At 38.1% G+C, this 25,625-nt stretch overlaps 1 protein-coding gene across 1 annotated transcript in view; it reads right to left on the bottom strand.

Moving 5' to 3' along the window:
- AK9 (adenylate kinase 9) overlaps window positions 1-25,625 on the bottom strand; it is a 114,650-nt gene that overhangs the window by 35,751 nt on the left and 53,274 nt on the right. Inside the window, 6 exon segments of the mRNA XM_061207210.1 lie at window positions 2,656-2,868; window positions 9,553-9,674; window positions 10,040-10,240; window positions 10,714-10,803; window positions 19,819-19,977; window positions 23,127-23,203. Coding sequence (XP_061063193.1) covers window positions 2,656-2,868; window positions 9,553-9,674; window positions 10,040-10,240; window positions 10,714-10,803; window positions 19,819-19,977; window positions 23,127-23,203 — 862 coding nt within the window.

The raw sequence follows: 25,625 nt of genomic DNA, 5'->3' as shown, positions 1-25,625 counted from the left end.
TGTCTTGAGGAATAGGGAAATTTAAAAAAAAGAAAGAAATTTAAGAGATTTAAGAAGATAGCAAGTCCACAAAAGAATATTTGAAAACAGAAATATCAGAGAAAAGAAAGAGATCTTAGAGATTAAAAATGTGACTGCTGAAGTAAAAAGTTCAGTAGTACTGTGAAATTCTAAGATTCCCTAGCATGAACAACACATGATTTCAGATCAAACATGTACCATGTGTCCAGTGCAATGAATAAAAAAGATTCTGGACAATTTTAAGAACACAAGATAATGAAAAGAAGCTCTTAAAAGCTTTCAAATATTTAAAAAATGAAGCTGACTTACAAAGAAATTAAAATCAGCCTAGTGACACTGGATGCTACCTCACAATAAAGCAATATCTTTAATATTCTAAAAAGGAATGATTTTCGACCTAAAATCTATGTCCATCCTAATTGTTAAACATATATGAGAACCAAATGATGACATTTTCAGATATAAAGAAAGTTAGTTGAAAATGTGTTTCAGCAAAACAAGGGTTTGATAACCCCACAAAAGCAAGAGGAAGACATGATGTAAATATCCATTGATTTTGCCACCCAGCATTTATTCACTCTTCTTCTGTTAACCATATCTGGATTCCCCCCAGGAGACCACCCTTCATCACTCTCAATTTATGTGCTTCCAGTGGAACTGATTCCATCATTAGTTAAAGAATTGGGCATGACATGAAAAGATGCTCAACATCACTAATCATCAAGGAAATGCAAATCAAAACCACAGTGAGATATCACCTCACACCTATCAGAATTGCTATTGCCAAAAAGACAGGAAACGACAAGTGTTGGCAAGGATGTGCACTGTTGGTGGGAATGTAAATTGGTGTAGCCACTATGGAAAACAGCATGGAGGTTCCTCAAAAAACTAAAAATAGAACTTTCTCATGATTCAGCAATTCCACTTCTGGGTATTTATACGAAGGAAATGAAAACACTAATTAGAAAATATATATGTACCACTATGTTCTTTGCAGCATTTATTTGCAATAAACAAGATATGGAAGCAACCCAAGTGTCCATCGATAGATGAATGGTTAAAAAAGATGTGGCACACACATGCACACATAATGGAATATTACTCAGCCATTAAAAAAGAATGAAATCCTGCCATATGCGACAATACTGATGGACCTAGATGGTATTATGCTAAGTGAAATAAGTCAGGCAGAGACAGACAAATGCTGTATGATTTCACTTATATGTGGAATCTAAAAATCAAAACAAACAAACGTAACAAAACAGAAACAGACTCATAGACATACAGAACAAACTGGTGGTTGCCAGAGGGGAAGGAGGTTAGGGAGATGGGCAAAATAGGTGAAGGGGATTAAAAGGTACAAACTTTCAGCTATAAAATAAATATGTCCAGGTTGGCTGTACAGCATAGGGAATATAGTAAACAACATTGTAATAACTTTATATGGTGACAGATGGTTACTAGACTTATCTTGATGATCATTTCACAATATACGTAAATGTCAAACCACTATGTTGTATACCTGAAACTGATATAATATTGTATGTCAATAAAAAAAGAACTGGTCATGTGATAAGATTTAAGTCACTTGATGAATCACTTGAGAAAAATAATGAAAAAGAGAATGGTGAATAGTGAAAATAGAGTGGTATGAAATTATGTAGGTGCAGTCTCACACCATACTTTTGGATCACATTTTAAATCCCTCAGTGATGAAATTGCTGAAGTGACACCTCATTCATCCACAGGTTAAACCTCTGGCAAACAGAGCTGTGTGGAATTCAGAGCAGGTAAGTAGCTAGGAAGTGAAGGGATGTAGATACATGACGATTTGCAGAAAAAGTGTGGACTCACCATTAAGATTTCAGGCTTTTGTCCACAGGGTTATGAGTAAAACAAGGCAATAGATCACAAGTAGTGAAACAGACTGAGAGGAAAACAAAACACCAAAAGAAGACAAAAGGCCACATTCCTAAGTGACTCCCATCACCAGCAGGGCCAAGGCACAACCATTGGCATACTTCAGTCATCCCTATGGGATGATTTAGGTCCATGAAAATGGCCCAAATTATCCAGAAGAGTTTAAATTGTGTTTTATAAGTTCTGTTTAACAAGGCATTAACGTTACTGAAAGTTGTGACAGTATATTGTGATTTATATATTTTGATCTTGTAATCCCATTCTAGGGAATTATACTAATAAAATAATTAAGAGAAACAAAGGATCATATGCCCAAAGATTTCCTAAGTACTATTTCATATCCACAATGGCAAAATCACACTATAAAAATTACTGTGAAAAAATGTCTAACAAGAAATTAGATGTTAAAATGGTATGTCAAAATGATTAGGCAATAAAATAAATCCAATAAATTTACAAGCAGTAAATTCAGCTGTGACTTTCTACTTCAGCTAAAAAGATATCATGTGTTGGTCTGACACAGGCATTACTGAAGAAATCGAAATAGATAATTAGATTATGTTATATTCCAAAAAGTTGTTCTTGGAACCTAGATATTTCCATACCATTATATTAGATTGGGGACTTCACTACTGAGTAAAATGGTGGAGGTTGGTAATAAGTCCCTAAAAAAGTACGCAGGAGTGATCGTCAGGATGGGAATATTGTTTTCACCTTTAATGGTTCATCGTGAGCCACATAATCCTCAGGTTGCTCCAAAAACTTTTCTTTAGCCTCAGGACTTGAAAAGTAATAGATCTTTTCTCGATATTTAGCTGCTTCTTCTGTGCTGCCTGGTTGTAGGATGAAGTTTTCTTTGAGAGCCACTGGACAAAAGTGCTTTGTATCTCCCAAATGCCTTCTCTTCTCTTTAATTCTATCTTCATTCTAGAAATATTATTCAAAGTTTGGAGAACACTATTAATGCATTATTCATGTAATACTAAAGAGGGAATTTTTAAAAATGCAACTTGAATAGTATTTAATCCATAACAATATCCATTTAAAACAATCCACAAAAGACCAGTTCTTATACTATTTAAATTAATCAAAAAATCAGGTTCTCATATCCCTCTGAGTTCACATCCCAAGCGTCTTTATTTTATAAAGAAAATGAAGCAGCACTGAGAATGAAGGCGTCCCCAGCCCTCTACAGACAAATGTGTAATAAAAATCCCCATAATGTGCTGGTGCAGGGTCACTGTGAGGTCAGTTTCTAAAATAAAATTATTTCCAAGAAGTAAAAGCTGAGTCAGGGTCGCAACTTCTTACCCATTGAAAATGAAATGGGAGATGCCTCAGGATTTGCTTTGTTTCCTACTCAGTGGCTATATATCAAATAATTTGGAACTATTTTATTTTGTTCAATTGGAAATGTGTAATATATTTTATTTGTGATAGGTGAAGAAGCTGTGTGTAAAGTCCCTTAAGGACTCTTGTAATTTATTTAAAGCAAAGTACATTTAAAAAATAATTTTCTGTGTTGTACAATACATGCTTGATGTAAAAATATTTAAAACTTATCACAATGCATAGAGTGAACATTTCCTCTCACCTTCTTCCTTACAATACTATATTGACACTCAGTAGTTTTATGTGTATCCTTCCAGACCTCTTTTTCTAAGTTTATCCTACACATCTATATACAAAAATAGACACAAATTTAGGCACAAATACATTGTTTTTAAAAATACCAATGAAATAATACTTTACATGATTATTCTACAACACACCTCTTTTTTTCCCCCCAAGCAAGATATAATAAACAACTTTCTGTAAAGGAGCAAAAATAAGACTAATCTCTACTTTTCTTGTGTCATTCTTGTTCAATTTTTGTGTCAGGGTTATGCAAGCTTCAAAATGAGCTGGAAAGTATTGATGTTTTTCTATGATGTGGAAGATTTAAATAACATAGGACTTATCTAATCAACAAGAACTATCCTATAACTCCCTACAATTATTTTTGTTTGTTCAGCTTTTATCTTTCGTCCTAAGCAAATTTTAGTAATTTGTATTTTGAAAATGTTTTTCATTTTGACTTAAAAATTTATTAAAGTTGTAATTTAAAACAACAGTCTTTTTAAATCTGATTATATACCCCTTTCTATCTCAAATGTTATCTACTGCTCCTTCTTTTTACCTCATTCTACTTGCCAGAAGTTTGTCTATTTTATTGCTCTTGTCAGTGAACCAACTTTTCATTGTTTTTGAAGTTAGGACTACTGTTTTTATTCGGTTTTGTTTTCCTGTTTCATTAATTTTTGCTTTTAATCTCCTTCTTTCTACTTTCTTTTGGTTTATTTTGTTATGCTTTTTCCTAGGTTCTTGAGTTGGATGCTTAATTAATTTCTCCAGTCTTTCTTGTTTTTCAATAATTGCACTTAAAGTAAGGTTGCTGGACTTAGCAAATGAAAATGAAGGCTCCCCAGTTATATTTGAATTTCAGTTTAAAAAAATGTGAGGTAGGTGAGTGGTGGGTGACAAGGTTGGGGGGTCTTTTTGGAGCAAGGGATTCTGGGAAGATGGTGATCTAGAGACTCTCTCTTCCCTTCTCTGCCACCTCCTCAGTGGTAAATAGCTGCTGGGGCAGGTGGCTGGTAACCATGGACGTGAGGGGAGACAACTGTACAACACTCTTTACCACTATGAGGGGGACGAGTACCTGGAGACAAACAACAGAGGGACAAGAGCATTAAGATGCCAAGTCTTTGGAGGAATTTTGCCTGTAGAAATCTGTGGATTTCCTGGGGGAATGTTAGCATCAACAACTACCACCCAGGAGTGTTTGTGGTCTCTGTGGCCTGCAAGAGACCAAGAAGGAGCTGTATGGGTGGGAGGAGTCCTCCCTGACCCTGCATCTGGGTAAGTATGAGGAATCCAGGTAGCTGAGCTTGTCTCAGGCCTCAGCAACAAAATAGGTGACCTATCTGCTGCTATGCTCCTGACCGATGGAGAGAAAAGTCACTTTGCCTTTCATAATTTTTGAGAATGTTGTCACCTAAAGCACTCCAGCAACAGTCCTGAACTCCACTGAGCCAAAAAGAAGAAAGAAACAAAGAAAACAACCATCCGTCTCAGGAAGCCTGGCACACACTCTAAGACTAGTCAGATCAAACAGACCACAAAACTCTGCAACACAGGCAGGGAAGAAACCCAATCTCAGAGTAGAAAAATGATGGAGACATTTACAGAGATTCATGTAAACACTAGAAAGAGTTCATGAGCACCAATAAAATATGTAAATGAGCTGAGGAACAGAGTGAGCACTTGTGGTGGAATCTGGCCTCCAAAGATCCCCAGAACCTGTGAATATGTTATCTCATGTGTGTGATTAAGTTAAGGATGTTGAGATGGGAGGATCATGCAGGTGGGTCCAATGTAATCACAGAGTCTTTATAAGAAGGGTGCAAGAAGGTCAAAGGCAGAAGGAGATGAAATGATGGACAGTAGAGGTTGAAGTGATGAGTTTTGAAGATAGGGAAGAGGCCATGAATCAAAGAATGCAGATGACCTCCAGAAACTGGGAAAGATAGGGAAAGGCTTCTCCTCTAGAGGAAGGAACATAGCCAACACTGATTTTAGCCCTCTAAGATTCATTTCAAAATACTGACTGTGAGAACTGTGCAATAATTTGGTTATTTTAAACCACCAACTTTGTAGCAATTTGTTACAGCAGGAATAGGAAATTAATACTCCACTCTAGAGACCCCAATGAATGTCTTAAATTAGAAGGCTGAGTGTAAGACAAGTCTACACATATTTGAACAAACTCTACAAATGTAAGAAGAAAAAGGTAAGAGATGGAAAACTTGAGGGAAAAGATATTTGGAGGATAGATCCAAGAGACCTAACTGGTATTAAGTATTGTGCAAGGAAAAAATGGAAGAGATGGAGGAGAGGCAAGAATTAATTTGCCACAAATAGAGAAAGAAATAACCTCAGATTTAAACACACGCCAAGCGCAGGCAGAACTGATGAGGAAAGACAAACACCTGGTCACACCTTGATGCAATTTCTGATCTCTGAAGCAACATTAGAACTGTTGTTTCTTTTTCTATTTGTGTGGCAAAAGCGAAATATCTTTGTTGTTGATCTTTCCTTTTGTAAAAACACTGCATCTCGAATGTTAAAAAATCAGACAATATAGATAAGTATTTACAAAATAAAAATTACTTGCGAGTCCACCACTCAGAGATAACCATTAACACATTCAACAGCTTGACTGAGGTATAACTGACATTAAAACACTTACATACTTAGTTTATAATGTGATAAGTTTTGACATATGTTTGATCCATGAAAGCATCACCACAGTCAAGATAATAAACAGATTTGTCAACTGCATAGTTTGCTCCTGCCTCTTTGTAATCCGTCCCTCCTGCCCCTATTTGCCTTCTATCTGCCCCATCCCCAGACAACCACCGCTCTGTTTTCTATCACTATAATTAGCCTGCATTTTCTAGAATTTTATGTAGGTGGAATCACGTAGTATGTATTCTTTTTTGGTCTGGCTTTTTCTCTTAGCATAATTGTTTTGAGATGCATCCAGGTTGGTGTCTGTATCAGTAGTTCTTTTATTTGTTTTTATTTTTGTGTGTGTACTATTCCAGGTCTAATTATTCCCTGTTCTTAAGACCAGACTCTTTTTAGTATACTACCCAATGCCCTGTGAATTATGAGGTTTTTCCAGTCTAGTTGGTGGGAATAGGCATTATTTCTGGCTCTGTGTGAGATCCAAGTACTGGTCCCACTAATCTTTGGTACTTCCCAGGGCCCTGAGTAGTTTCCTTACATGCGAAGCTGATCAGTGCTCTGTTGAATACTTGAAGGGGCTGCTCTGCAGGTGTCCAGAGCTCTCTCTGTGTACAGTTCTCTCATCTCTGGTCCCTTCCCTTCTAGCTGCTTTGGTCTCCAGGGGTTCTCTGCTCTATCTCTTCCAATCCTCCAATCAGTGAGTCTCCCTGGCTCTGTCTGGGTCCCTCCTCCCTGTACCACAGCCTGGACAAGGTACATGGCCTTACAGACAGGAAGATGGGGAAATCGTAGGGTGCACTTCATTTATTTCCCACCTCTCTGGGATCACTGTGCTTCACTGTCTCATGTCAATGTCTTGAAAACTGTTTCATGTATTTATCCTATTTTTCAGTTGTTTCAGGCAGGAGGGTAAATCCAATCCCTTTTACTCCGTCTTTCCTGGAATGACTGTTAACATTTGAGTACATATCTTCCCAGAATTTTTATCATGAGATAGTGTACATTTTTTTGCTTTTGTCCGTATAGCACCTTTCTTTCCCTTTTCAAGTAACATGACCCTTCTCCCTCTTCTCATGGAGAACCACTTCTTCCACATTCAAGGTTCTCAAATGGACCAGACAATCAGAGTAACTCCTCACCTTATAGCCACTGAGTGCATGTGACTGAGGTTGGCTCAATCATATACAAAGTCCTCTAGTTACTATGATTAATAGGGGCAACTGACTGAGCTAGGAGAAGTGAAATTCTTTCTTGTGATTTTTCCAGGTGGATTTAAAGATAGAGTGTTGTCTTTCTTCCTAGATCAAAATTTCTAAGGATGTTCTCCCAGAATTCCTGGCAGCCATGTCTGCCTTATTTGGAAAAAGCATCTTCGCAGATGTAATTAAGGATCTCAAGGTGACATATCATTGTTCATTATCCAGGTGGTCCCTAAATCCAATGACAAGTGTCCTTATAAGAGAAGACACGGAAGAGAGGCCGTGTGCAGACTGAGGCAGAGGCTGAAGCCAACACAGAGGCAGCCACAAGCCAAGGATTATCTGGAGCCACCAGAAGCTGGAACAGGCAAGGAAGGGTTCTCCCGGGAGCCTTCAGAGGGAGCATGGTCCTACCTACCGACACCTTGATTTCAGAGTTCTGGTCTCAAGAACCGTGAGAGGATAAATTTCTGTTGTCTTAAGGCTTCGAGTTTGTGGTGCTTTGTTTTTTTTTTTTTTTGGCCGTGCCACGCGGCATGTGGGATCTTAGTTCCCCAACCAGGAATAATCGAACCCATGCCCCCTGTAGGGGAAGCACGGGGTCTTAACCACTGGACCGCCAGGGAAGTCTCTGTGGTACTTTGTTATGGAAGCCTTTGGAAACTAATTCTGCAGGTAAAACTGATCTGTGTTATGGTAAATTAGGAAGAGTGGAAGTGAGGAAAAGACACTATGTTATCAATGAAAACCGTACTTAAAAATTTAAGTTTTGAATATTACAGACAGCTTGAGAACTGTCTGCAGATACAAGAAAGACACCGTGTTCTTGCAGACCAGAGCAGGGCACAGAAGAAGAATGGCAGAAGAAGGATGACTGAGAGGAGAGAATCTGAATATTAGTGGGACAAAACCCACATCCTTTAGCCACCCTGACTGAAGGTCTCAGCAGTTCCTTAGGATAAAGTACCAAAAGCTGTTAGCAGAATCATATTGTGTAACATTTGTTGTTTGACACATACATATTTGGGTTTAAGTTAAGCAACAGTAAGTTAATTACAACTGAATGTTTATCTACCCGTTTTATTGATAAAGACCAGAATTAAAAGAATCACTTCCTATTTTATTATTGATAGATGCCCGAACTGGGAGGCTATCAGTTGAGAACAGTGACCAAAATTGCGGTTCCAAGGGAGAAGATTGGGGCCTAAAATGAGCTGTTCCCATTTGAGCAAACCACTCATTGTTATCATGCCCGCAGCCCCTCAAAGATGCCATTGCTGTGCTTTGTATAAAACACCCACTTCTGTTAAATCTTTTTTGTTATTAATTTTTATTGGAGTATGGTTGCTTTACAATGTTGTGTTAGCCTCCACTGCACAACAAAATGAATCAGCCGTACACATACAGATATCGCCTCCCTTCTAGGTTACCACAGTGCATTAGGTAGAGTTCCCTGTGCTATATAGTATGTTCCCATCAGTTGTCTATTTTATACATAGTATCAATAATGTATGTGTGTCAATCCCAGCCTCCCAATTCCTCCCACCCCACCCCTTTCCCCCTTGGTATCCATACATTTGTTCTCTAAGTCTGTGTCTCCATTTCTGCTTTGCAAATAAGATCATCTGTACCACTTTTCTAGATTCCACATATATGCGTTATTATACGATATTTGCTTTTCTCTTTCTGACTTAACTTCACTCTGTATGACAGTCTTTAGGTCCATCCACGTCTCTACAAATGGCCCAATTTCATTCCTTTTTGTGGCTGAGTAATATTCCATTGTATATATGTACCACATCTTCTTTATCCATTCCCCTGTCAATGGACATCCACTTTTGTTAAGTTTATAAAATATTTCTGTCTCTAATACCTATAGACGTTTCCAGGGAAAAAAATTTAAAGAATTCTTTTTTCATGGGCGTAATATACTGTCTAAGTAGCCCTGGCATTTCAGAGGTCAAATGAAGCTGGGTGGAGGCAAAATGTGTTGAAAATGTTTATAAAATTGAAGATCCCTGCTTGTTTTCTTGGAGTCTAAAAGTGCCCGTTACCACTCTGGATATGTGCGCTTTCAGTGATGTGACCACGGTGAGGGAGCAGGAACAAAGACTCCTACCTCTTCCTCTTCCTCCTCCTCCTCTTCTAGCTCCTCATCGCCTTCGGCCTCAGCTTGATAGTCTTCTGTTTCTTCATCATAATCGTCCATAGTTAACTCCCAGCCAGCATAGTGGAAAGGTTCTGTAGAAAAAAGAAGAAATAGTTGGGAAGGTATTTTTAGGATAAAAGCATATTAGCATATTACAGTAGTCAAAGATTAGGAAAATTAATTATAGGGACTGGTCTCTTAGCTTAAATGTGTATGCAAACAGGCCTTCACAAATTCTTTAAGTGACAACTGGCCAGTTTGGCCAGTGCTGTTTGTGTCTCATGGCTGTTCTGATTGGTGGGTGCCTGCACTATGACAGTTGTTAAATACTTTAAATATCATCCCTGGATATACTGACTGTTTTGCTTCACAAACCATAGGCTTTAAACTTTCACAGTACTTTTAATAATATTACCTGCTCATGACAATAAATGTTATGATTACAGACGGCCCTTACTTTCCATGGTCTCAACGACTTTTTGAAGTAGTTCCTCTGGAGTTTTGTCAGCAATCTCCAAGTTTAAAACTTGAGTAAAAGAGTCACTGATTGCTGTTTCCATCTGCCTCCAGGTGGAGTAGAAAGATCTGACACTCTCTTTAATTGGCTCCATTTCAGGAACATCAGGATAAGCGTCTTCTGGAAACTCAGGTAGTACAACTTTTGAGTAAAAGTTAAAGGAAAGAAAAAGAGCCTTCAGGCATTATATCTTTAGTCATGTTGCCAAAATAACTTATACTTTATAATACTTTAAAAACATTTGAAAGAAATAAACTTAGTGTTCTAAGCAATAATATACAGTTATAAATTCATATTTCAATTATACATTGTTCCTTATATTGGCTGTAGATGAATTATTACTTATAAATAAAATCCAAATTATTTGGATAATTAATATCAATTTCATATGGCAACTTTAACTGTTAATAAAATGTATAACATAAAATTTGATGAAAAACTGTTATAGGTTGTCTAGATACACTTTTAATATAAGTTAGATAAATAAATATAAGACACATCAACTGGCATACGACTGACATAGAAACAAGTAGGAAGTTGGTACTATGCCTAAAATTGTAAGAGAATATGAAAAGCACTTTTATGCACTAACTACTTTTATTTGATAATCTAACCTGTTTCAGAGAATTCTTTAGTTTCTAGTCCCTCTTTGGATCCTTTTGGAATTTCTGTTCCAACTGTAGTATCCTCGGTAGGCTCAGACACTTAAAAAAAAACAATCTAATAGTGTTTGAATTTTAAAACATTATTCCTTTATGAAGTTTTTGGCACAAAGAAAATTTCAAAACATAGTTTAAATTGTGTATACTATCTCTAATTGATAATACAGTTCTTGTTAGGTAAAGTATTGAAACTGAGTCCCCCTAAAACCGAGTTCCCCTGGTGAGTTTATGGTTAACCTCCCTATTCAAAACTTTATTCCTTTTCTTGTCCCCTCTGACCTCAATCCTGTGCTAACTGAACTCTAATCAACCAGAGTCAGATAACATCATTAATGTACAAACTCAGGTTGTTTCTCCAGGGCAAGACCTCTGATCATGCACCCCCAGAGCAGAGACTCATAAACGGTAGGCATCCTGACCCCTGAAACTACGATTAAGAAATGTCACAAGATGATGATTAACTACAGCTTCTTTGTTCTTCCCCTTTAAAAGCCCCCAACTCAAAGACCAAGTTGGAGTAGATCTGAGATTCATCTCCCACTCCCTTGCTTGGCGCCCTGCAATAAGCCCTTACTTTGCTGCAAACACCCGCTGTCAGAGTTTGGCTTCCTGTGCCGCGGGCACACGAGCACACTGCTTGATTTCAGCAAGGCATAAAAATACATAATAGTATAAGGCAGAAAATGAAGAACATTCTTAAATACACAAAAGGACGTTGACCAGAATAACAATTGGTACATACAATTTTGACTGATGACTGTTGTTAAATATCATTCAAACTTCTGTTCACATGGCATCAAACTAGCAGTGCCTGATAGTTCTTTTAATTTCTTGAGATACCCGTAAAGATATACCAAAGGATCATAAAGTGGCAATAAAGGGCGATGATATGCCAAAGTCTCAGCTGTGGGTGTTGGTGTGGTGAAACTGAGGAGAGTCTCAACTAATACCACTGTTGAAGATATAGATCAACAACTGCTTTCCTGGATGATATAAGACATGATCCACATACAGATCTAGCATAGATAGTTTCAGGGAAGAAAGGACTAATAATCTTTCTTCTCAGCCCATAGTCTCTCCTAGTTCTGAGACACAAGTTTTGTGTAGACCACACACACACACACACACAAATTTTTAAAATATATATGTAGCCATTCTGTAATACTGTGGAAGCTGTCTTCTAAGTTAGCTAAAGTAATAGTTGGGTCCTCTTTCTACAGAATCTGTAACGTTTAATACTCAGGAGAACAGGGAGTAGAAGGGGACAAGCCTAGGGCTGGCCTGGTGGCAGCATATTTAATTGTAAGGTGTTCAATTACCTAAAGAAAAGCATAACGCTGACAAAGAGAAGAAGAGCACCAAGAATATACAGAAAATTCTAAACTGTCTTAGCTTCTCTGGCTTAATCAGAGAATGCAATAGTTGGGGATGAAGAAGATCCAGCTTCAGTCTAGAAAAGCCATAGAAGATGATACTAAATATCATAAGTTGAATCAGGGTGATGCACATTGACCTGACCTTCAGGTCTATATCTGAGAGTGCCTGGCAAGAAGTTTAAGTGAAGGGAGTATATGCGTGTTGTGTGTTTGTTGGGGGGAGGGGGGGTGGTTCTTATAAATACTCTACCTACCCTTTCTGTTGGTTACCCTACTCTACCTGCTCCATTCAGGGAGAAGTCAACAACAACAACAAAACAAAACAGCAACAGCAAGGCCTATGAAAATAAGCTATAATGAAGGAAAGAGAGTATTGATTCACAGATTCAGATGAAGAGCTTGCTTCTGAAAAAGATTTCTCATATAAAGCAAAATAAAGTAAATTTTAGAAGATATGTACTTTGTACACTCAAAAAGCACAGGAGGACAACAGAGTCTGTGAAATAGGAACCATGAGGCAAAAGGAGAGACCAACCTAAGATAAAGGCAGAAATACAAGACAGCTAGTTGAAGTAAGAACACAATGCAAGCAAATCTAAAATGCAATAGCAGAATTGAAATATGCATCAGGAGAGAGGCAATAAGGAGCAGAAAATAAGTCAGTGATGTGGAGGATAGCAACTCTCCAAAAAATACAGAGAAAAAGGACAATGAGATGAAAACTATCAAGAAGAATATTAATGTGGTTGAAAAGCAATAACTATCTAACTAAAAAAATAATAAAACATGATCCTGAAAAAGGAATCTGAAACAATAACTGAAGAAAAACATTTTGAGCCAAAGACTGTGGTATGGAGACAGGAGGACAGAAGATGCTTGATGACATCTTTACACTATCAAAGCAACCCTGGGGACTCCTCTGGTGGCACAGTCGTTAAGAATCCACCTGCCAATGCAGGGGACAAGGGTGTGAGCTCTGGTCCAGGAAGATCCCACATGCCATGGAGCAACTAAGCCCGTGCGCCACAACTACTGAGCCTGTGCTCTAGAGCCCTCAAGCTACAGCTACTGAGCCCCCGTGCCACAACTACTGAAGCCCACGTGCCTAGAGCCTGTGCTCCGCAACAAGAGAAGCCACAGCAATGAGAAGCCCGCGCACTGCAAACAAGAGTAGCCCCCGCTTGCTGCAACTAGAGAAAGCCCGCATGCAGCAACGAAGACCCAACGCAGCCAAAAAAACAAAAACAAAAAAACAAAAAATACCCTGGACTCAGGCATGAGACATGTCCCTTATTTAATACAGTGTTTTGGCATTTCTGTTACTTGTAGACAAATGCAGTCACAATGGATACAGATGGAATAGTCTTCCTCTTAAGCAAGGTCAGCAGCTATGCCTCTTAATTTAAAAAGTCAACCCTACCACTTAGTTACCTGATAGTCGAAGCACATGATCAACCCTTAATCAACAACACTGAACATCTGTGCTCCAGAATTTAAACTTTGAATTGTTTGCTACTTAAATCTGGTCAGGTTTCTGGATAATGGGGTGGCAGGAAGCGACTTGCAAAATGTTCAGTGGTTGCTCACTCCAGGCTGCCCAGCCTGGTCCTGACAACTCAACATGGTGAGGTCAGGCTTTATTTGGGAGAGATGCATTTGACTGGAGAAAACCTGATCAGACCATGGCATTGGTTTTTAGATGGCCGTTAAGGAACCACTGGTCTCAGGGACACACTATCCGTGCAGTTGGCATTATGAGCGCTGCTCTTTATATACCCTAGGTGTCTGCTGTCCCCTGTTCCTTTTCCTTGAATTACACTCCTTGCGATGGGTTCAATTGTGCCCCCCCCTAAAGATATGCTCACATCCTGACCCCTGGTACCTGTGAATGTGACATGAATTGGATACAGGGTCTTTGCAGAAGTAATTAGTTAAAGATCTTGAGATGAAATCATCCCAGATTTAGGGTGGGCCCTAAATCCAATGACTGGTGTCCTTGTAAGAGGAGAAGACACACAAAAACAGACACAAACACACACACACACACACACACACAGAAAAAAAAGGCCATGTGAAGATGAAGGCAGAGATTGGAGTGATACAGCTACAAACCAAGGAACACCAAGAGCTGCTGGAGTAACCAGAAGCTAGGAAGAAGCAAGGAAGGATTCTTTCCTGGAGATTTCAGAGGGAGCATGGCCCTGCCAACACCTTGATTTTAGACTTCTAGCCTCCAGAACTGTAAGAGGGTAAATTTCTGTTGTTTTAAGCCACCAAGTTTATGGTAGCTTGTTAAAGCTATCCTAGGAAACTGATATATTTCCCAATAGTCTACTTGAAAACAAGCATTGGAGAGCAACGTGGAATTTAGTGAAGATTTAGCAAGGGAGAGATGGAGAGACTTTATTCCACACACCCTGTGACAGACACTGGTGGTAATTCACCCAGACTCTGTGTTCCTCTTCTTCCTTCCTGGCAGACCTGTGTTTTTGTTCCAGTGTTTACCCTTCCCCACTTGGCTGAGGGAGTGGGACCCTCTCTCCAGCTCCAGGAATTTATCCTGATTGGTTTAAGCCCCAAATGCTGGTTCCTTTCCTTCTGATATTCGGGGAGGGAATGTAACTATTGATTTTGAGAGCGCTAAGATTCAGTTTCATTTAATTTGAATTAGGAATCCTGAGCTCTGGTCTTTTCAGAACTTACATAAGGCAGACGAGGAAAAAATCTCTAAGTGCTAGTCTGGTAATGATGATGTTAAAGCATCAACTATGAGGCAGACTCTCTGCTGGGTGCTTTAAAGAAATGTTCTTATCCCTATAAAAACTCTGCTCGGTAAATCTTCCTAGCCCTGTTTTACAAATGAAGAACCTGAGGTGCAGAATAACTCTATAACTTGTCATATAGCAGCCAATGTGAAATTTTTTAGATGTTAATGAGATCAGATTGACCACTTGCACTTAGAGAAAACTCCCATCTCCATAAGCCTCTGGCCTCTGCTTTGCTCCCCAATTTCATCTCCCACCTCCCTCTCGCTCACCATGCTCCAACCACATTCAATTTCTTCCTTGACCATGTGAAGCTGTGCCCACCTCTGAGCCTTGGCAGTGGAAGGATCTTTGCCCAGATCCTTTCAGCGCTTTTGTCTTGCCTCAAATATCATCTCAGATGACACTCTTCCTTGACCATAATGTTTAGTGTTGCCTCTTCCAAACCACCCCCATGGTCTCTACCTTGCTCATTCATTGAACAAACACTTACTGAGTTCCTACTATATCCCAGGTACTGGTTTAGTGTCTTCATAGATTTTTCTTCATGGCACTTAACGCAATCAGAAATTATCCTAGTTATTTACTTGTTTATTCTTGTTCTTCACCCCATAGAATGATGGCTCCTTGAGGGTAGGGATCTTGACTGTCTTGGTCACTGCTGAGTCTGTACTACCTAGGGCAGTGCCCGTTGCTTTACATGGCACTTAGAAGGACTTAAATAAATACTTGTTGAAGGAATGGGTGAAATTCCCGATGTTTATTACTAGCTGACTCTATTACATGTCCATGAAGTGCTTGGAATGAAGCACTGTGATTTGAGCCAATGGTTACTCTAAGCTCATGTTTTTGCATGTAATTGGCCTATACCTAACCAGTACATAAAGAAAGCAAATTGGAAAAAAAAAAAAAAGAAAGAAAGAAAGCAAATTGGGAATGAGAAAAGTGATTAACCAGCCTCGGAATGCATAGGTTATTGCCCTTTAAAGTGTCGATTCTAAGCAATACATGTGTCATTCCATTCTAAGGCTAGAGTGACGACAGGATTGAAATGAGACTTCAGTCATCTTATTTGACAGAGATAATGATTATCTTGTGGCCCAAGACAGAAGTCAAACTTCAAAGGAAAAGATGTGTTCCCAAGCATGAGATACAAAAAACCTGCTTTGGGTATATGTTAGTTTCCTGTAGCTGCCAAAACAAATTATCACAAACTTGGTGGCTTAAAACAACAGAAATGTATTCGCTCACAGTTCTGGAGGCCAGAAGTCAGAAATCAAGGTGTCGGTAAGGCTGTGCTACCTCTGGAGGTTCTGGAGGAGAATGCTTTCTGCCTCTTTGACCTTCTCCTGGGTACTGTCATCTCTTGGCTGGAGTCTGCATCACCCAATGTCTGCTTCCATCTTCAAATTGCCTTCTCCTCTGTGTGAGAGTCTAATCTCCCTCTGGCTCTCTCTTATAAGGACATTTATGATGGCATTTGGAGCCCACCTGGATAATCCCACATAATCTCCCCATATCAAGATTCCTAGGAACTTCCCTGGTGGTCCAGTGGTTAAGAATCCGCCTTCCAATACAGTGTACATGGGTTCGATTTCTGGTCGGGGAACTAAGATCCCACATGCTGCGGGGCAACTAAGCCCGCGTGCCGCAACTACTGAGCCCGTGCACTCTAGAGCCCGTGCACCACAACTAGCAAGAAGCCCGTGTGCCACAACAAAGAGCCTGTGCACCACAACAAAGATCCTGCATGCTGCAACTAAGACCCTATGCAGCCAAACAAACAAATAAATAAATATTAAAAGAAAAAAAAAGAAATATCCCTTAGGGCTTTCAAAGCCTCATTAAAACAAAACAAAACAAAAAATTCTTAATTTAGGGACTTCCCTGGTGGTCCAGTGGTTAAGACTCTGCACTTCCAATGCAGGGGGCCCAGGTTCGATCCCTGGTAAGGGAACTAGATCCCACGTGCCGCAACTAAGAGCCTGGATGCCGCAACTAAAGGATCCCGCATGCTGCAACTAAAAAGCCTGCATGTTACAACGAAGATCCCACGTGCTGCAACTAAGACCCGGCACAGCTAAATAAATAAATAAATATTAAAAAAAAAAGATTCTTAATTTAGTCACATCTGCAAAGACCTTTTTTCCAAATAAGGTAACATCTACAGGTTCCAGGAATTAGGATGTGGACACACCTTTGGCAGCCATCATCAGCCTACCACAGGGAACTCTGGATAAAGTAAAAAAAAATTCCAAAAGTAATGGATTTATGTTAGACAGGGTAGTTTTTTTCCTTTCTCTTTTTTATTTTGGTAAAATACACATAACATAAAATTTACCATCTTAACCATCTTTAAGTGTACAGTTCAGTGGTGTTAAATACATTCACATTGTGTGCAAGCATCACCACCATCCATCCTCATAACTGTTTTCATCTTGTAAAACCGAAAACTCTATACTCATTAACAATAAGTCCCCATTCTCTCCTCCTCCCAGCCCCTGGCAACCACCATTATACTGTCTGTCTTTATGATTTTGACTACTTTTAAGTATCTCATATAAGTAGAATTATATGGTATTTGTCTTTTGATGGCTAGACAGGACAGTTTTAAGTGAAAAAAAATGGCCTACTTAAGCAATTTAGAGGAGAAGACTTTGTGAAAAAGGACCCTTGGATAGAAGAAGTAATCACTAGCTAAACCAGATGCAAGCCCTTCTGTGAAACAGAATATGGTTTAATAGGGACGAAACAGACCCACGATTTCACAGACGCGAATTGCTTCTGGAGAAGCCCAGTCATGTCTACAGAGCTGGCTAGAACTGACCCTGAATGGAGTAGGCTTCTGGCTTTAGAACATCCAATTTAGGTTGCCTGGGGCAAATAATGAGATAAAAGGCAGTGACATTAAATTGTCCCCTAGATCTGTTACATTATTAAATACCAACTGTGAAACATTGGGGATATTGGAAATCTGGAAATATTTAATGGATATTTGTGTCATACTTAATGGATGTCAGTTTCTTTTATTTCTTTTGCTATTTTATGGCCTGTTCCCTTGCAAAAGGTAGGTGGGTGGGAAGATTGTTGTCAGCCTAATTGGTTAAGTACTCAAGAAAATAATGAAGTTTCTGGGTGAGAGCTCAAGTCAATAAAGGTGTGGGATTCTTAAAAAGGAAATTGGGTATTTCATCCTGTTAGCTCTTCTGTCTGGCACAAGGTTCTGATTTTATACTTACTGTCCCATAAGCCTAATGCCAATCCCTGTAGTAAAAACGATCTATGTTAAATTTGAGCTTTCTCATTGTAAAAATTCCCCTTAGTCCTGGTTCTTTTACCACCTAACAGCAGGTTTTCAGCCCTTAATTGCTCCAGGGCTGGCATCTAGCTGCAGGTATCTGAAAACCTTTAGTTTGTAAGAGTAATTTCTAATTCAATATTAATTGTGCTCGGAAGCATTTTATGAGCCCCGCTTCCACCACAGTGAGGTACCCTATCTTGCTGCTTAAGCCCACTCTCCAGCCCTGAGAGTGACTTTCGTTGGAAGTCTGTAAGATTCCTTCTTGCCCTGCCCCAACCCACCAAACTGGACCTCTGAGGAGGGCTGGCTTCATGGGTGTACGAGCTGTGCAGTTGCTCTAGATCTCTCGCCCAGAATGGTCTCATACTTAGTTTAATGCACTTTGGTTGTCATTTTGAAATTTTTAATAATTTTATCTTTGAATTGAGTTTTGTAAGCAAAATCCAAAGGGACTCCAATGGGACAACAGGGCACGTGTGTGAGCAGAGATATGCACGATCTGTGTCTGCCATTCTTTGCCATCTCATTCTCATGAGTGCTCCTGATGCTCCATCATGAGCATAGAATTCTAGGGGACCCACGATATGTGGGAGTAAGTGTGACTTAGTGGCTTGGGGTGGGGAAGGATGCTGACAGCCCTTGAGAGACCGTGGTCTCCCTTTGAACTAGAACTTGCTCCAGATGCAGAATGAAGGTGATGGCATTCAAAGAGACATGACCATGGAACCTCATCACATCCCTTCTTACTCATGTTACTTTCCTGTATTAGCTAAACTGAAATGATGTGGGGCTCATAAAATGCTTCCGAGCACAGTCAGTATTGAATTAGAAACTAATCTCACAAGCTAAAGGTTTTCAGATACCTGCAGCTAGATCATTTCAGCTAGACTGAAAATGATGACACAGAAAGAAAGGAAAAGATAGGGCAACCCAGAGTTCCTTTTCCTTTCAGTCTTTCCTTAATCATTGGGAAGCTAAAAGTAGAGAGCATTGCTAGAATATATGCATATTAGGAAATGAAATAAGAAGCTGAGTTAGTTTTGTGTATGAAACTGACTTAGTATTCTGGTAAGAATAAAATACATATGCATGTTCAAGCTGCAAAATACAAATTGTGTAGTTTCAATGATTCTGCATATGAGTTAAGTGCTCTTAACGCTTGCATTTAAAAGTGGCATTGGGCAACATAAAGATGAATGGTAAAATTCATGCTAATAACTTAAAATTTTAATTTTTCTTTGTTTAGAATGACATTAAATAGCAAACAAAAAGTACTATGACAAGTTAAGAGAGAGACCATGGAAGAAAAGAAAGAGCTTTATATTTTCGTACTTTTAATGGCTCTTTTCCCCTACTTTTTGAACACTGTGCCCCACAAATTATATAGCAGGCCCTGCTTCTGAGTGTCAACCCCCCGGGCAGAGCAGACTCAGCTTTCCTACCACACTTCCAGCCATGTGATTTGGACTAACCGGCTGCACTCTGGGGGCACATCTCTCCATTCCCAGCCTGCTTCCATTTTATACCATATAAACACATATATACACACATGCACACACATACATGCCAATGGACAAGAGTGGATTTAAGGATACGATCCTTAATAAAGTCTAACCTGATTCATGTTCTGTTTCAGGGACCTCGAAAACTTCAGGCTCCTCAGGTAAGGACCCCCTGGTCTCCTCTGCTACCGCAGGGGCCTCAGACCCTTCGTGAAGTTCAGACTCCTCACCTTCGATCTCCTTGTCAGCCTCAGCTTCAGTTTCTTCTGCTTCTAGAAAAAATGAGAAGAAATAAATTATTTAGTTTAAGTCAGCAAATATTTAATTGGGAATGGCCCCTGGAGCATGAGGCTTAATGAGAAAGATAGATACAGTCTCTACATATTGTATCTATTAAAATGCAGTAGTAAAGGATGATAGTAATATGCTCAGGGTGCTATGGGAGCACCAGCATAAGGATTCATTCAAAACGGGGAAATGCATATAGCATTCCCAAATATTAAAACAGTAAAAGACAGGAAACAGCCCAAATGTCCATTTAAAGGGGAATGGCTATACCTGCACTGTCTGATATGTAGTCACGAGCCACATGTGGCTATTGAGCACTTGAAATGTGGCTAGTCCAAACTGAGATGTGCTGTAAGTATAAAATACACAATGGACTTCAGAGACTTTGTATGAAAAATTGAATGTAAAAATATATCAATAATTTTTACATTGATTACATGTTAAAATAATAATTTGGATATAGTGTATTAAATAAAATATACAGTTGGCTCTCTGAATCTTCAGGTTCTGTATCTGTGGATTCGACCAACCACGAATTGAAAATATTTGAAAAAAATTTTTAGAAAGTTCCAAAAAGCAAAACTTGAATTTGCTGCATGCTGGCAACCATTTACATAGCATTTACATTTTATTAGTTATTATAAGTTATCTAGAGATGATTTAAAGTATACGGGATGATGCGTTTAGGTTATATGCACATACTATGCCATTTTATATATGGGTCTTGAGCATTCATGGACTTTGGTATCCGTGGAGGTCCTGGGACCAATTCCTCATGGATACCGAGGGATGATTGTAATTAATTTCACTTGTTTCTTTTTCTTTTAATGTGACTACTAGAAAATTTAAAATTATGTATGTGCTTGCATTTTATTTTTACTGGGCAGCACTAGGCTAGACTATATATTTTCTTACAGCTAGTTACAAATAATAGAGTATGTTGATCAGTATGCTAAAATTTAAAAAACATAACTCCAAGTTTTACATAGCTGCTGATGACAGCTATAAGAAATTAATGCATAGAAGTCTTTGAGGAAGAAGATGGGGTAAATGGTGGTGTTAGAAAACCCATCTCAATTCCCTTTAATATATTTTTGAAATTGACTGAAACAAGGTATTTTCTATGTAAAGATATGAAAAACTAAATGAGCTTGTTTTCTGGACTCTTGTGGGAATTATTCCCTCCCCTGCCCCCTGCCCAGTGAGTACCTTCCAAGAATCACATTCTAGTGGTATGAGATACCTCTGGCACCTGGATTTTTAATCTAAATTGGGGTGATTAAACACAAAGAAAAAAGCATCCTGAAGTGTCCTTATATCTTGAAGTCTGACCAGGATTGCCAAGCATGTGGCTTCCAAGTATGTGAGTTGGAATGTGGTGAATCTTCTGTGTTATATGAAGGATTTATGGTGATACACACAAGGAAGAAGCATCATTTGCTGAATTCTACTAGGGTTAGAGATGAAGTTATATATACTCTACTCCAGAAACTCAAAATGTCTTTTAGCTGAGTATCTCTTGTAGTAAAAAAAAAAACTTATCATATATCTCCAACACGCATATATTTGGTTATCTGTAAGTTGTGTTCTTATCCACATTAGGTACATTATAAAGTGTATATATAAAATGAATTTATATAATGATGCTGAAAAATGTAAAAAGTTTGAAAACTTTTTTCTAGAACCCTACTGGATAATCTGTGTTCCATGTGAGTCAGGAATGAACTGAAAAGTGTTCTAAGATCCTTGTACTATCTGTGATTTTTGATTAAGTGTATGTTGTATTAGTTATCTATTGCTTCATGTATATGTTGTATTAGTTATCTATTGGTTCATAATAAATCACCCCCAAAATTAGTGGTTAAAATAACAATAATCACATATTGCCCTCGCACTTACTGGGGTCAGGAATTTGGGAGTGGCTTATTGGTGGTTCTGGCTCTGGATTTCTCATGAAGTCACAGCGAATATGTCAATTAGAGCTGCAGAGGTCAATCTGAAGGCTTGACAGGGGCTGGCGGAGCCCCTTCCAAGGTGAACACTCAAAGCCAGAACCAAGGTCCTCCGGGAGCAGAGAGAAGCACGGCCAGAAGTCCTGACCCACAGAATTGTGTGCAGAATAAAGATAGTGGTTGTTTTACAGTTTGGGGGTGGCTGGCTGCACAGCAATGGAACACTGCAACAGACTTTCTTCACTCTCTTGAGCTACGGATGGCTTTGGCAGTCTGGTGAAACTTATGGATCCCTTCTTAGAATAATGCTTTCAATCTCATAAAATAAAATAAGAAGCCAATTATACTGAATACAGTTATCAAGATATCAAAAAAATTTTTGTGCTATAGGAAATGTGTGCATCTTTGCTAATGCATTAAATAACAAGAACTAGCAACTGGTTGAATAACTACCATAATTTTGGAATAGTGACACGCATAAACAAGACATCTAAAACTGGAATGGGATATGAAAATATCTTTGTTTCTATTGGTGACAAAGTCAAGGTGCTGCTAATACTATTGTGGTTTGTAGCCTATATTGATTATTAGGTGAGTAAAATACTAAATTTCAGTTAAGGGTTAGTAAAAAATAAAGTTATAATTATTTCCCCATTCAAATTCACAGACCTCTGAATTTTAACCCCAGGTTTAAAACTCCAGTCTTAAAAGAAATTTTTAGAGTAAGTTCTTCTATAATGGAGATGGAAGTTTAAGTATAAAGACAATGGGTATAGTAAGAGTTTAGCTGTTTTCTCAACTCCTACAGGATCCTTTTAATAGAAGTAATTCCAACAGCCATGTCACCTGTGACAAGCGCAACCCTTTGAAGACGTGCTGCACATGCTGTCCTACTGTGTACCCCTCTTACAGGGTGGATGAGTAGTATCTGTGTCAGGATTCCTTTTCCTATGAATCCAGTACTGCTGTGACCATATAATTTATTATCCAAATTGGAACACTATGAGAATGAGAGGGGGGTCAAACAAATACTTCAGGAACCTGGGCATGAACCTGGACTCTCATGGACAAATTGGGAAATATGGTCACCCTGTCTATAATTCACTGGAAATACTGCAGCTGTTGGCAGTCACAATACAAAATCAAATGGCATATTATTAATCATATAATCTTATGTTTGCCTTTTGCTTTCGCATTCATAGCTTCCAATAGCTTTTGATTTTCTTCTTCTATTCTCAATGTCTCTTCTTTGGCTTTTCTGAAATGAAAAGGTCCAAAATTTAGTTATCTTTGGAAATTCAGATATCTCACAATATTACAGAATTTAAGGCTTATAATGGTAAAACTAAAGAGTAGGTCATTTATAATATTCATTATACTTTTTACTTTATAATGTAAATGTTTAATTTACTCATACTGAGGCTAGTTAGTTTTCAGAAATTTTGGGGGGTTTTTTTTGGTATGAAAAGTTGAAATATTGTATTTTAAAAACTTTGGCTATTAATTAGGAAACCTGGAAAAATTAAAAAAGGATTGTCTAACTCCAAGCTGGGATAATTTGTATCATTTTCCCTCTGATTAAATGAGAAGTGTTCACAACATAGAGTTAAATGAAAAAAGGTATAATATAAAACTATGTATAATACAAATTTACTTTTGCATTTAAAATGTATATAAACGATGATTAAAAGACAAGAATAAAATGAATCAAACTGTTAATAGTAATTATCTCTGGATGGTGGCATTCTGAGAGTTTTAAATTTTATTTCACATTTTTTGCACTTTAAAAAATTTTCCATATGAATAAGTAGAAAATTTGTAAATTTACCTTTGTAACCAGAAAAATTATTTTCTGATTTATTTTCTTTTTAATATAGTAATGATGAAATTTAAAGAGACTTGGGATAGGGAAACAAATATCTGGAGGGAATCTGTTTTTCATTAGGGTTCAAGGACTAAACCTGCCTTAATGATGAAGACAGGTATAAGGAAAGTTAGTAAAATGATGGAGAAAGACAATATTTATTAAAAATTAAAACATGCATACCTTTGACCTAGAAATTCTGTATCTAGGAATTTAGCCCTCAAGTACTGGCATACTATTGCAAAAGAAGCATGTATAAGAATGTTGATTGCATCTTTAAAAATAATATCAAAAAAACTGTATCAAGTATTCACCAACAGGGGACCAGTTAAGTGGAGTAGAGCCCATTCAGCTCAGCAGCCCACTCTGGGGCAGTCTTCTTCAGACCGTTCTATAGGTTGGTCATTCTCTCATATTCAGTGCTTTTTTGTGTGTTCTTTTTCCCCGTTCTTTGAAAATCTTTAATATATTCTCTTCAAAGATATTACTACACCTCTCCTCCCAACAAGCTTGTTTCTTGTTAATAGGGGGTGTTCTCTCACTGTATTCTAGATACAGTCTGTGATCCAGACTGAGGTCTTGGTGTAATTCAAGTTCTCTTCGTTCATGCCACAGACTTCTGAGACTACTGAACATCGTTTCTGCATGCCTTCCCTACTTTGTTGTGTGTGAACTGGCAATCCTTCTACTTACTTAGTCAGGCAGGGCTCTTTTGTGAGACTTTCCTCATCCAAAACCTGGGTACTGTATGCTGCTGCTAAGAATCTAAGACCTGACAAGAAGGAGGAAGAATTTTGCTGCCAGTTTCTAGCTACTTCTATATACTACTTGGATAGACAGTCAAAGACAAATGGTGATAACAGAAATTATTCTGCATTTGACTCACACATTTGGAAACTGATGTTGGAAAATCTAGAATCAGCATGTCTGTAGATATATGGCCAAAGATGTAATTCTAAATCTTGTTAATCTTATCTCTTTTCCAACCAAGTTGCAAGGCCTTTAAATGCATCTCTGACCATTTTTTTAAAAAAACTGTTTTAAATTTCATTTTCTGCAGTATATGAGAAAAAAGCAACATAGAGAAATGGAGAAAAGTCTGCTTCAACCTGGGCAAGTCTTTGTCATTAAGAAGTTTATAAAGACATAAAAATTTAGAATCAAAAGAAGTAAAAATTGATTATAGAGATAGCTCGGAAAATTCCATACAGTAAGAGGGAGGTGAAAGTTAAGAGTTGGGAGACAGTGGAGATGTCTTTTTCCTTTAAAAAAAACCTATAGATTAAATGTATTTTAAATTATCTACTTAAAATGTAGCAAACCTTCAGCCTAGAAATCACATGAACTTCGTTTTACTGTTATGTCGATAGCTTCATATGTTCTTAAATATTTGACTATTTCTCATACACTGGAAAAAAATTAGGTAATCCCTTAAATCCTAGCAAATTGTAGCTCCATTTGTAACAGAACTTTTAAAAGCTAAAAGTAAATGTAATAAGTTTGTAATTATTGTCTTAATACTTTTAGTCAATTTTACAAACAATTTTATTAACTAAATTATACTTTATGTATTTTTGTGTTAAGTTCATAAAAGAATGGCCAATTTAGGTGAACAATGAACATCAAATAACAAAATCCTCTGACACACAGTTATCAGTTATCCCCCACCCCCTAACAAATACCCACCTCCCAGCTCCATAATTCCTAGAGTTTAAAGAGCTCTCCTAAGTCCCAGCACAAATTGCTAATATCTGAAGGGGAAAAGGAAATAACATTTGAGAAAGCTCCTATAGGTGCCATCATTAATAGTGGGAGG

The sequence above is a fragment of the Eubalaena glacialis genome, chromosome 12 (genome assembly GCF_028564815.1).
Source record: "Eubalaena glacialis isolate mEubGla1 chromosome 12, mEubGla1.1.hap2.+ XY, whole genome shotgun sequence".
Lineage (NCBI taxonomy): Eukaryota > Metazoa > Chordata > Mammalia > Artiodactyla > Balaenidae > Eubalaena > Eubalaena glacialis.
Note: the sequence above shows the minus strand (reverse complement) of the source record. Positions and strands in the feature narration are given on the sequence as shown.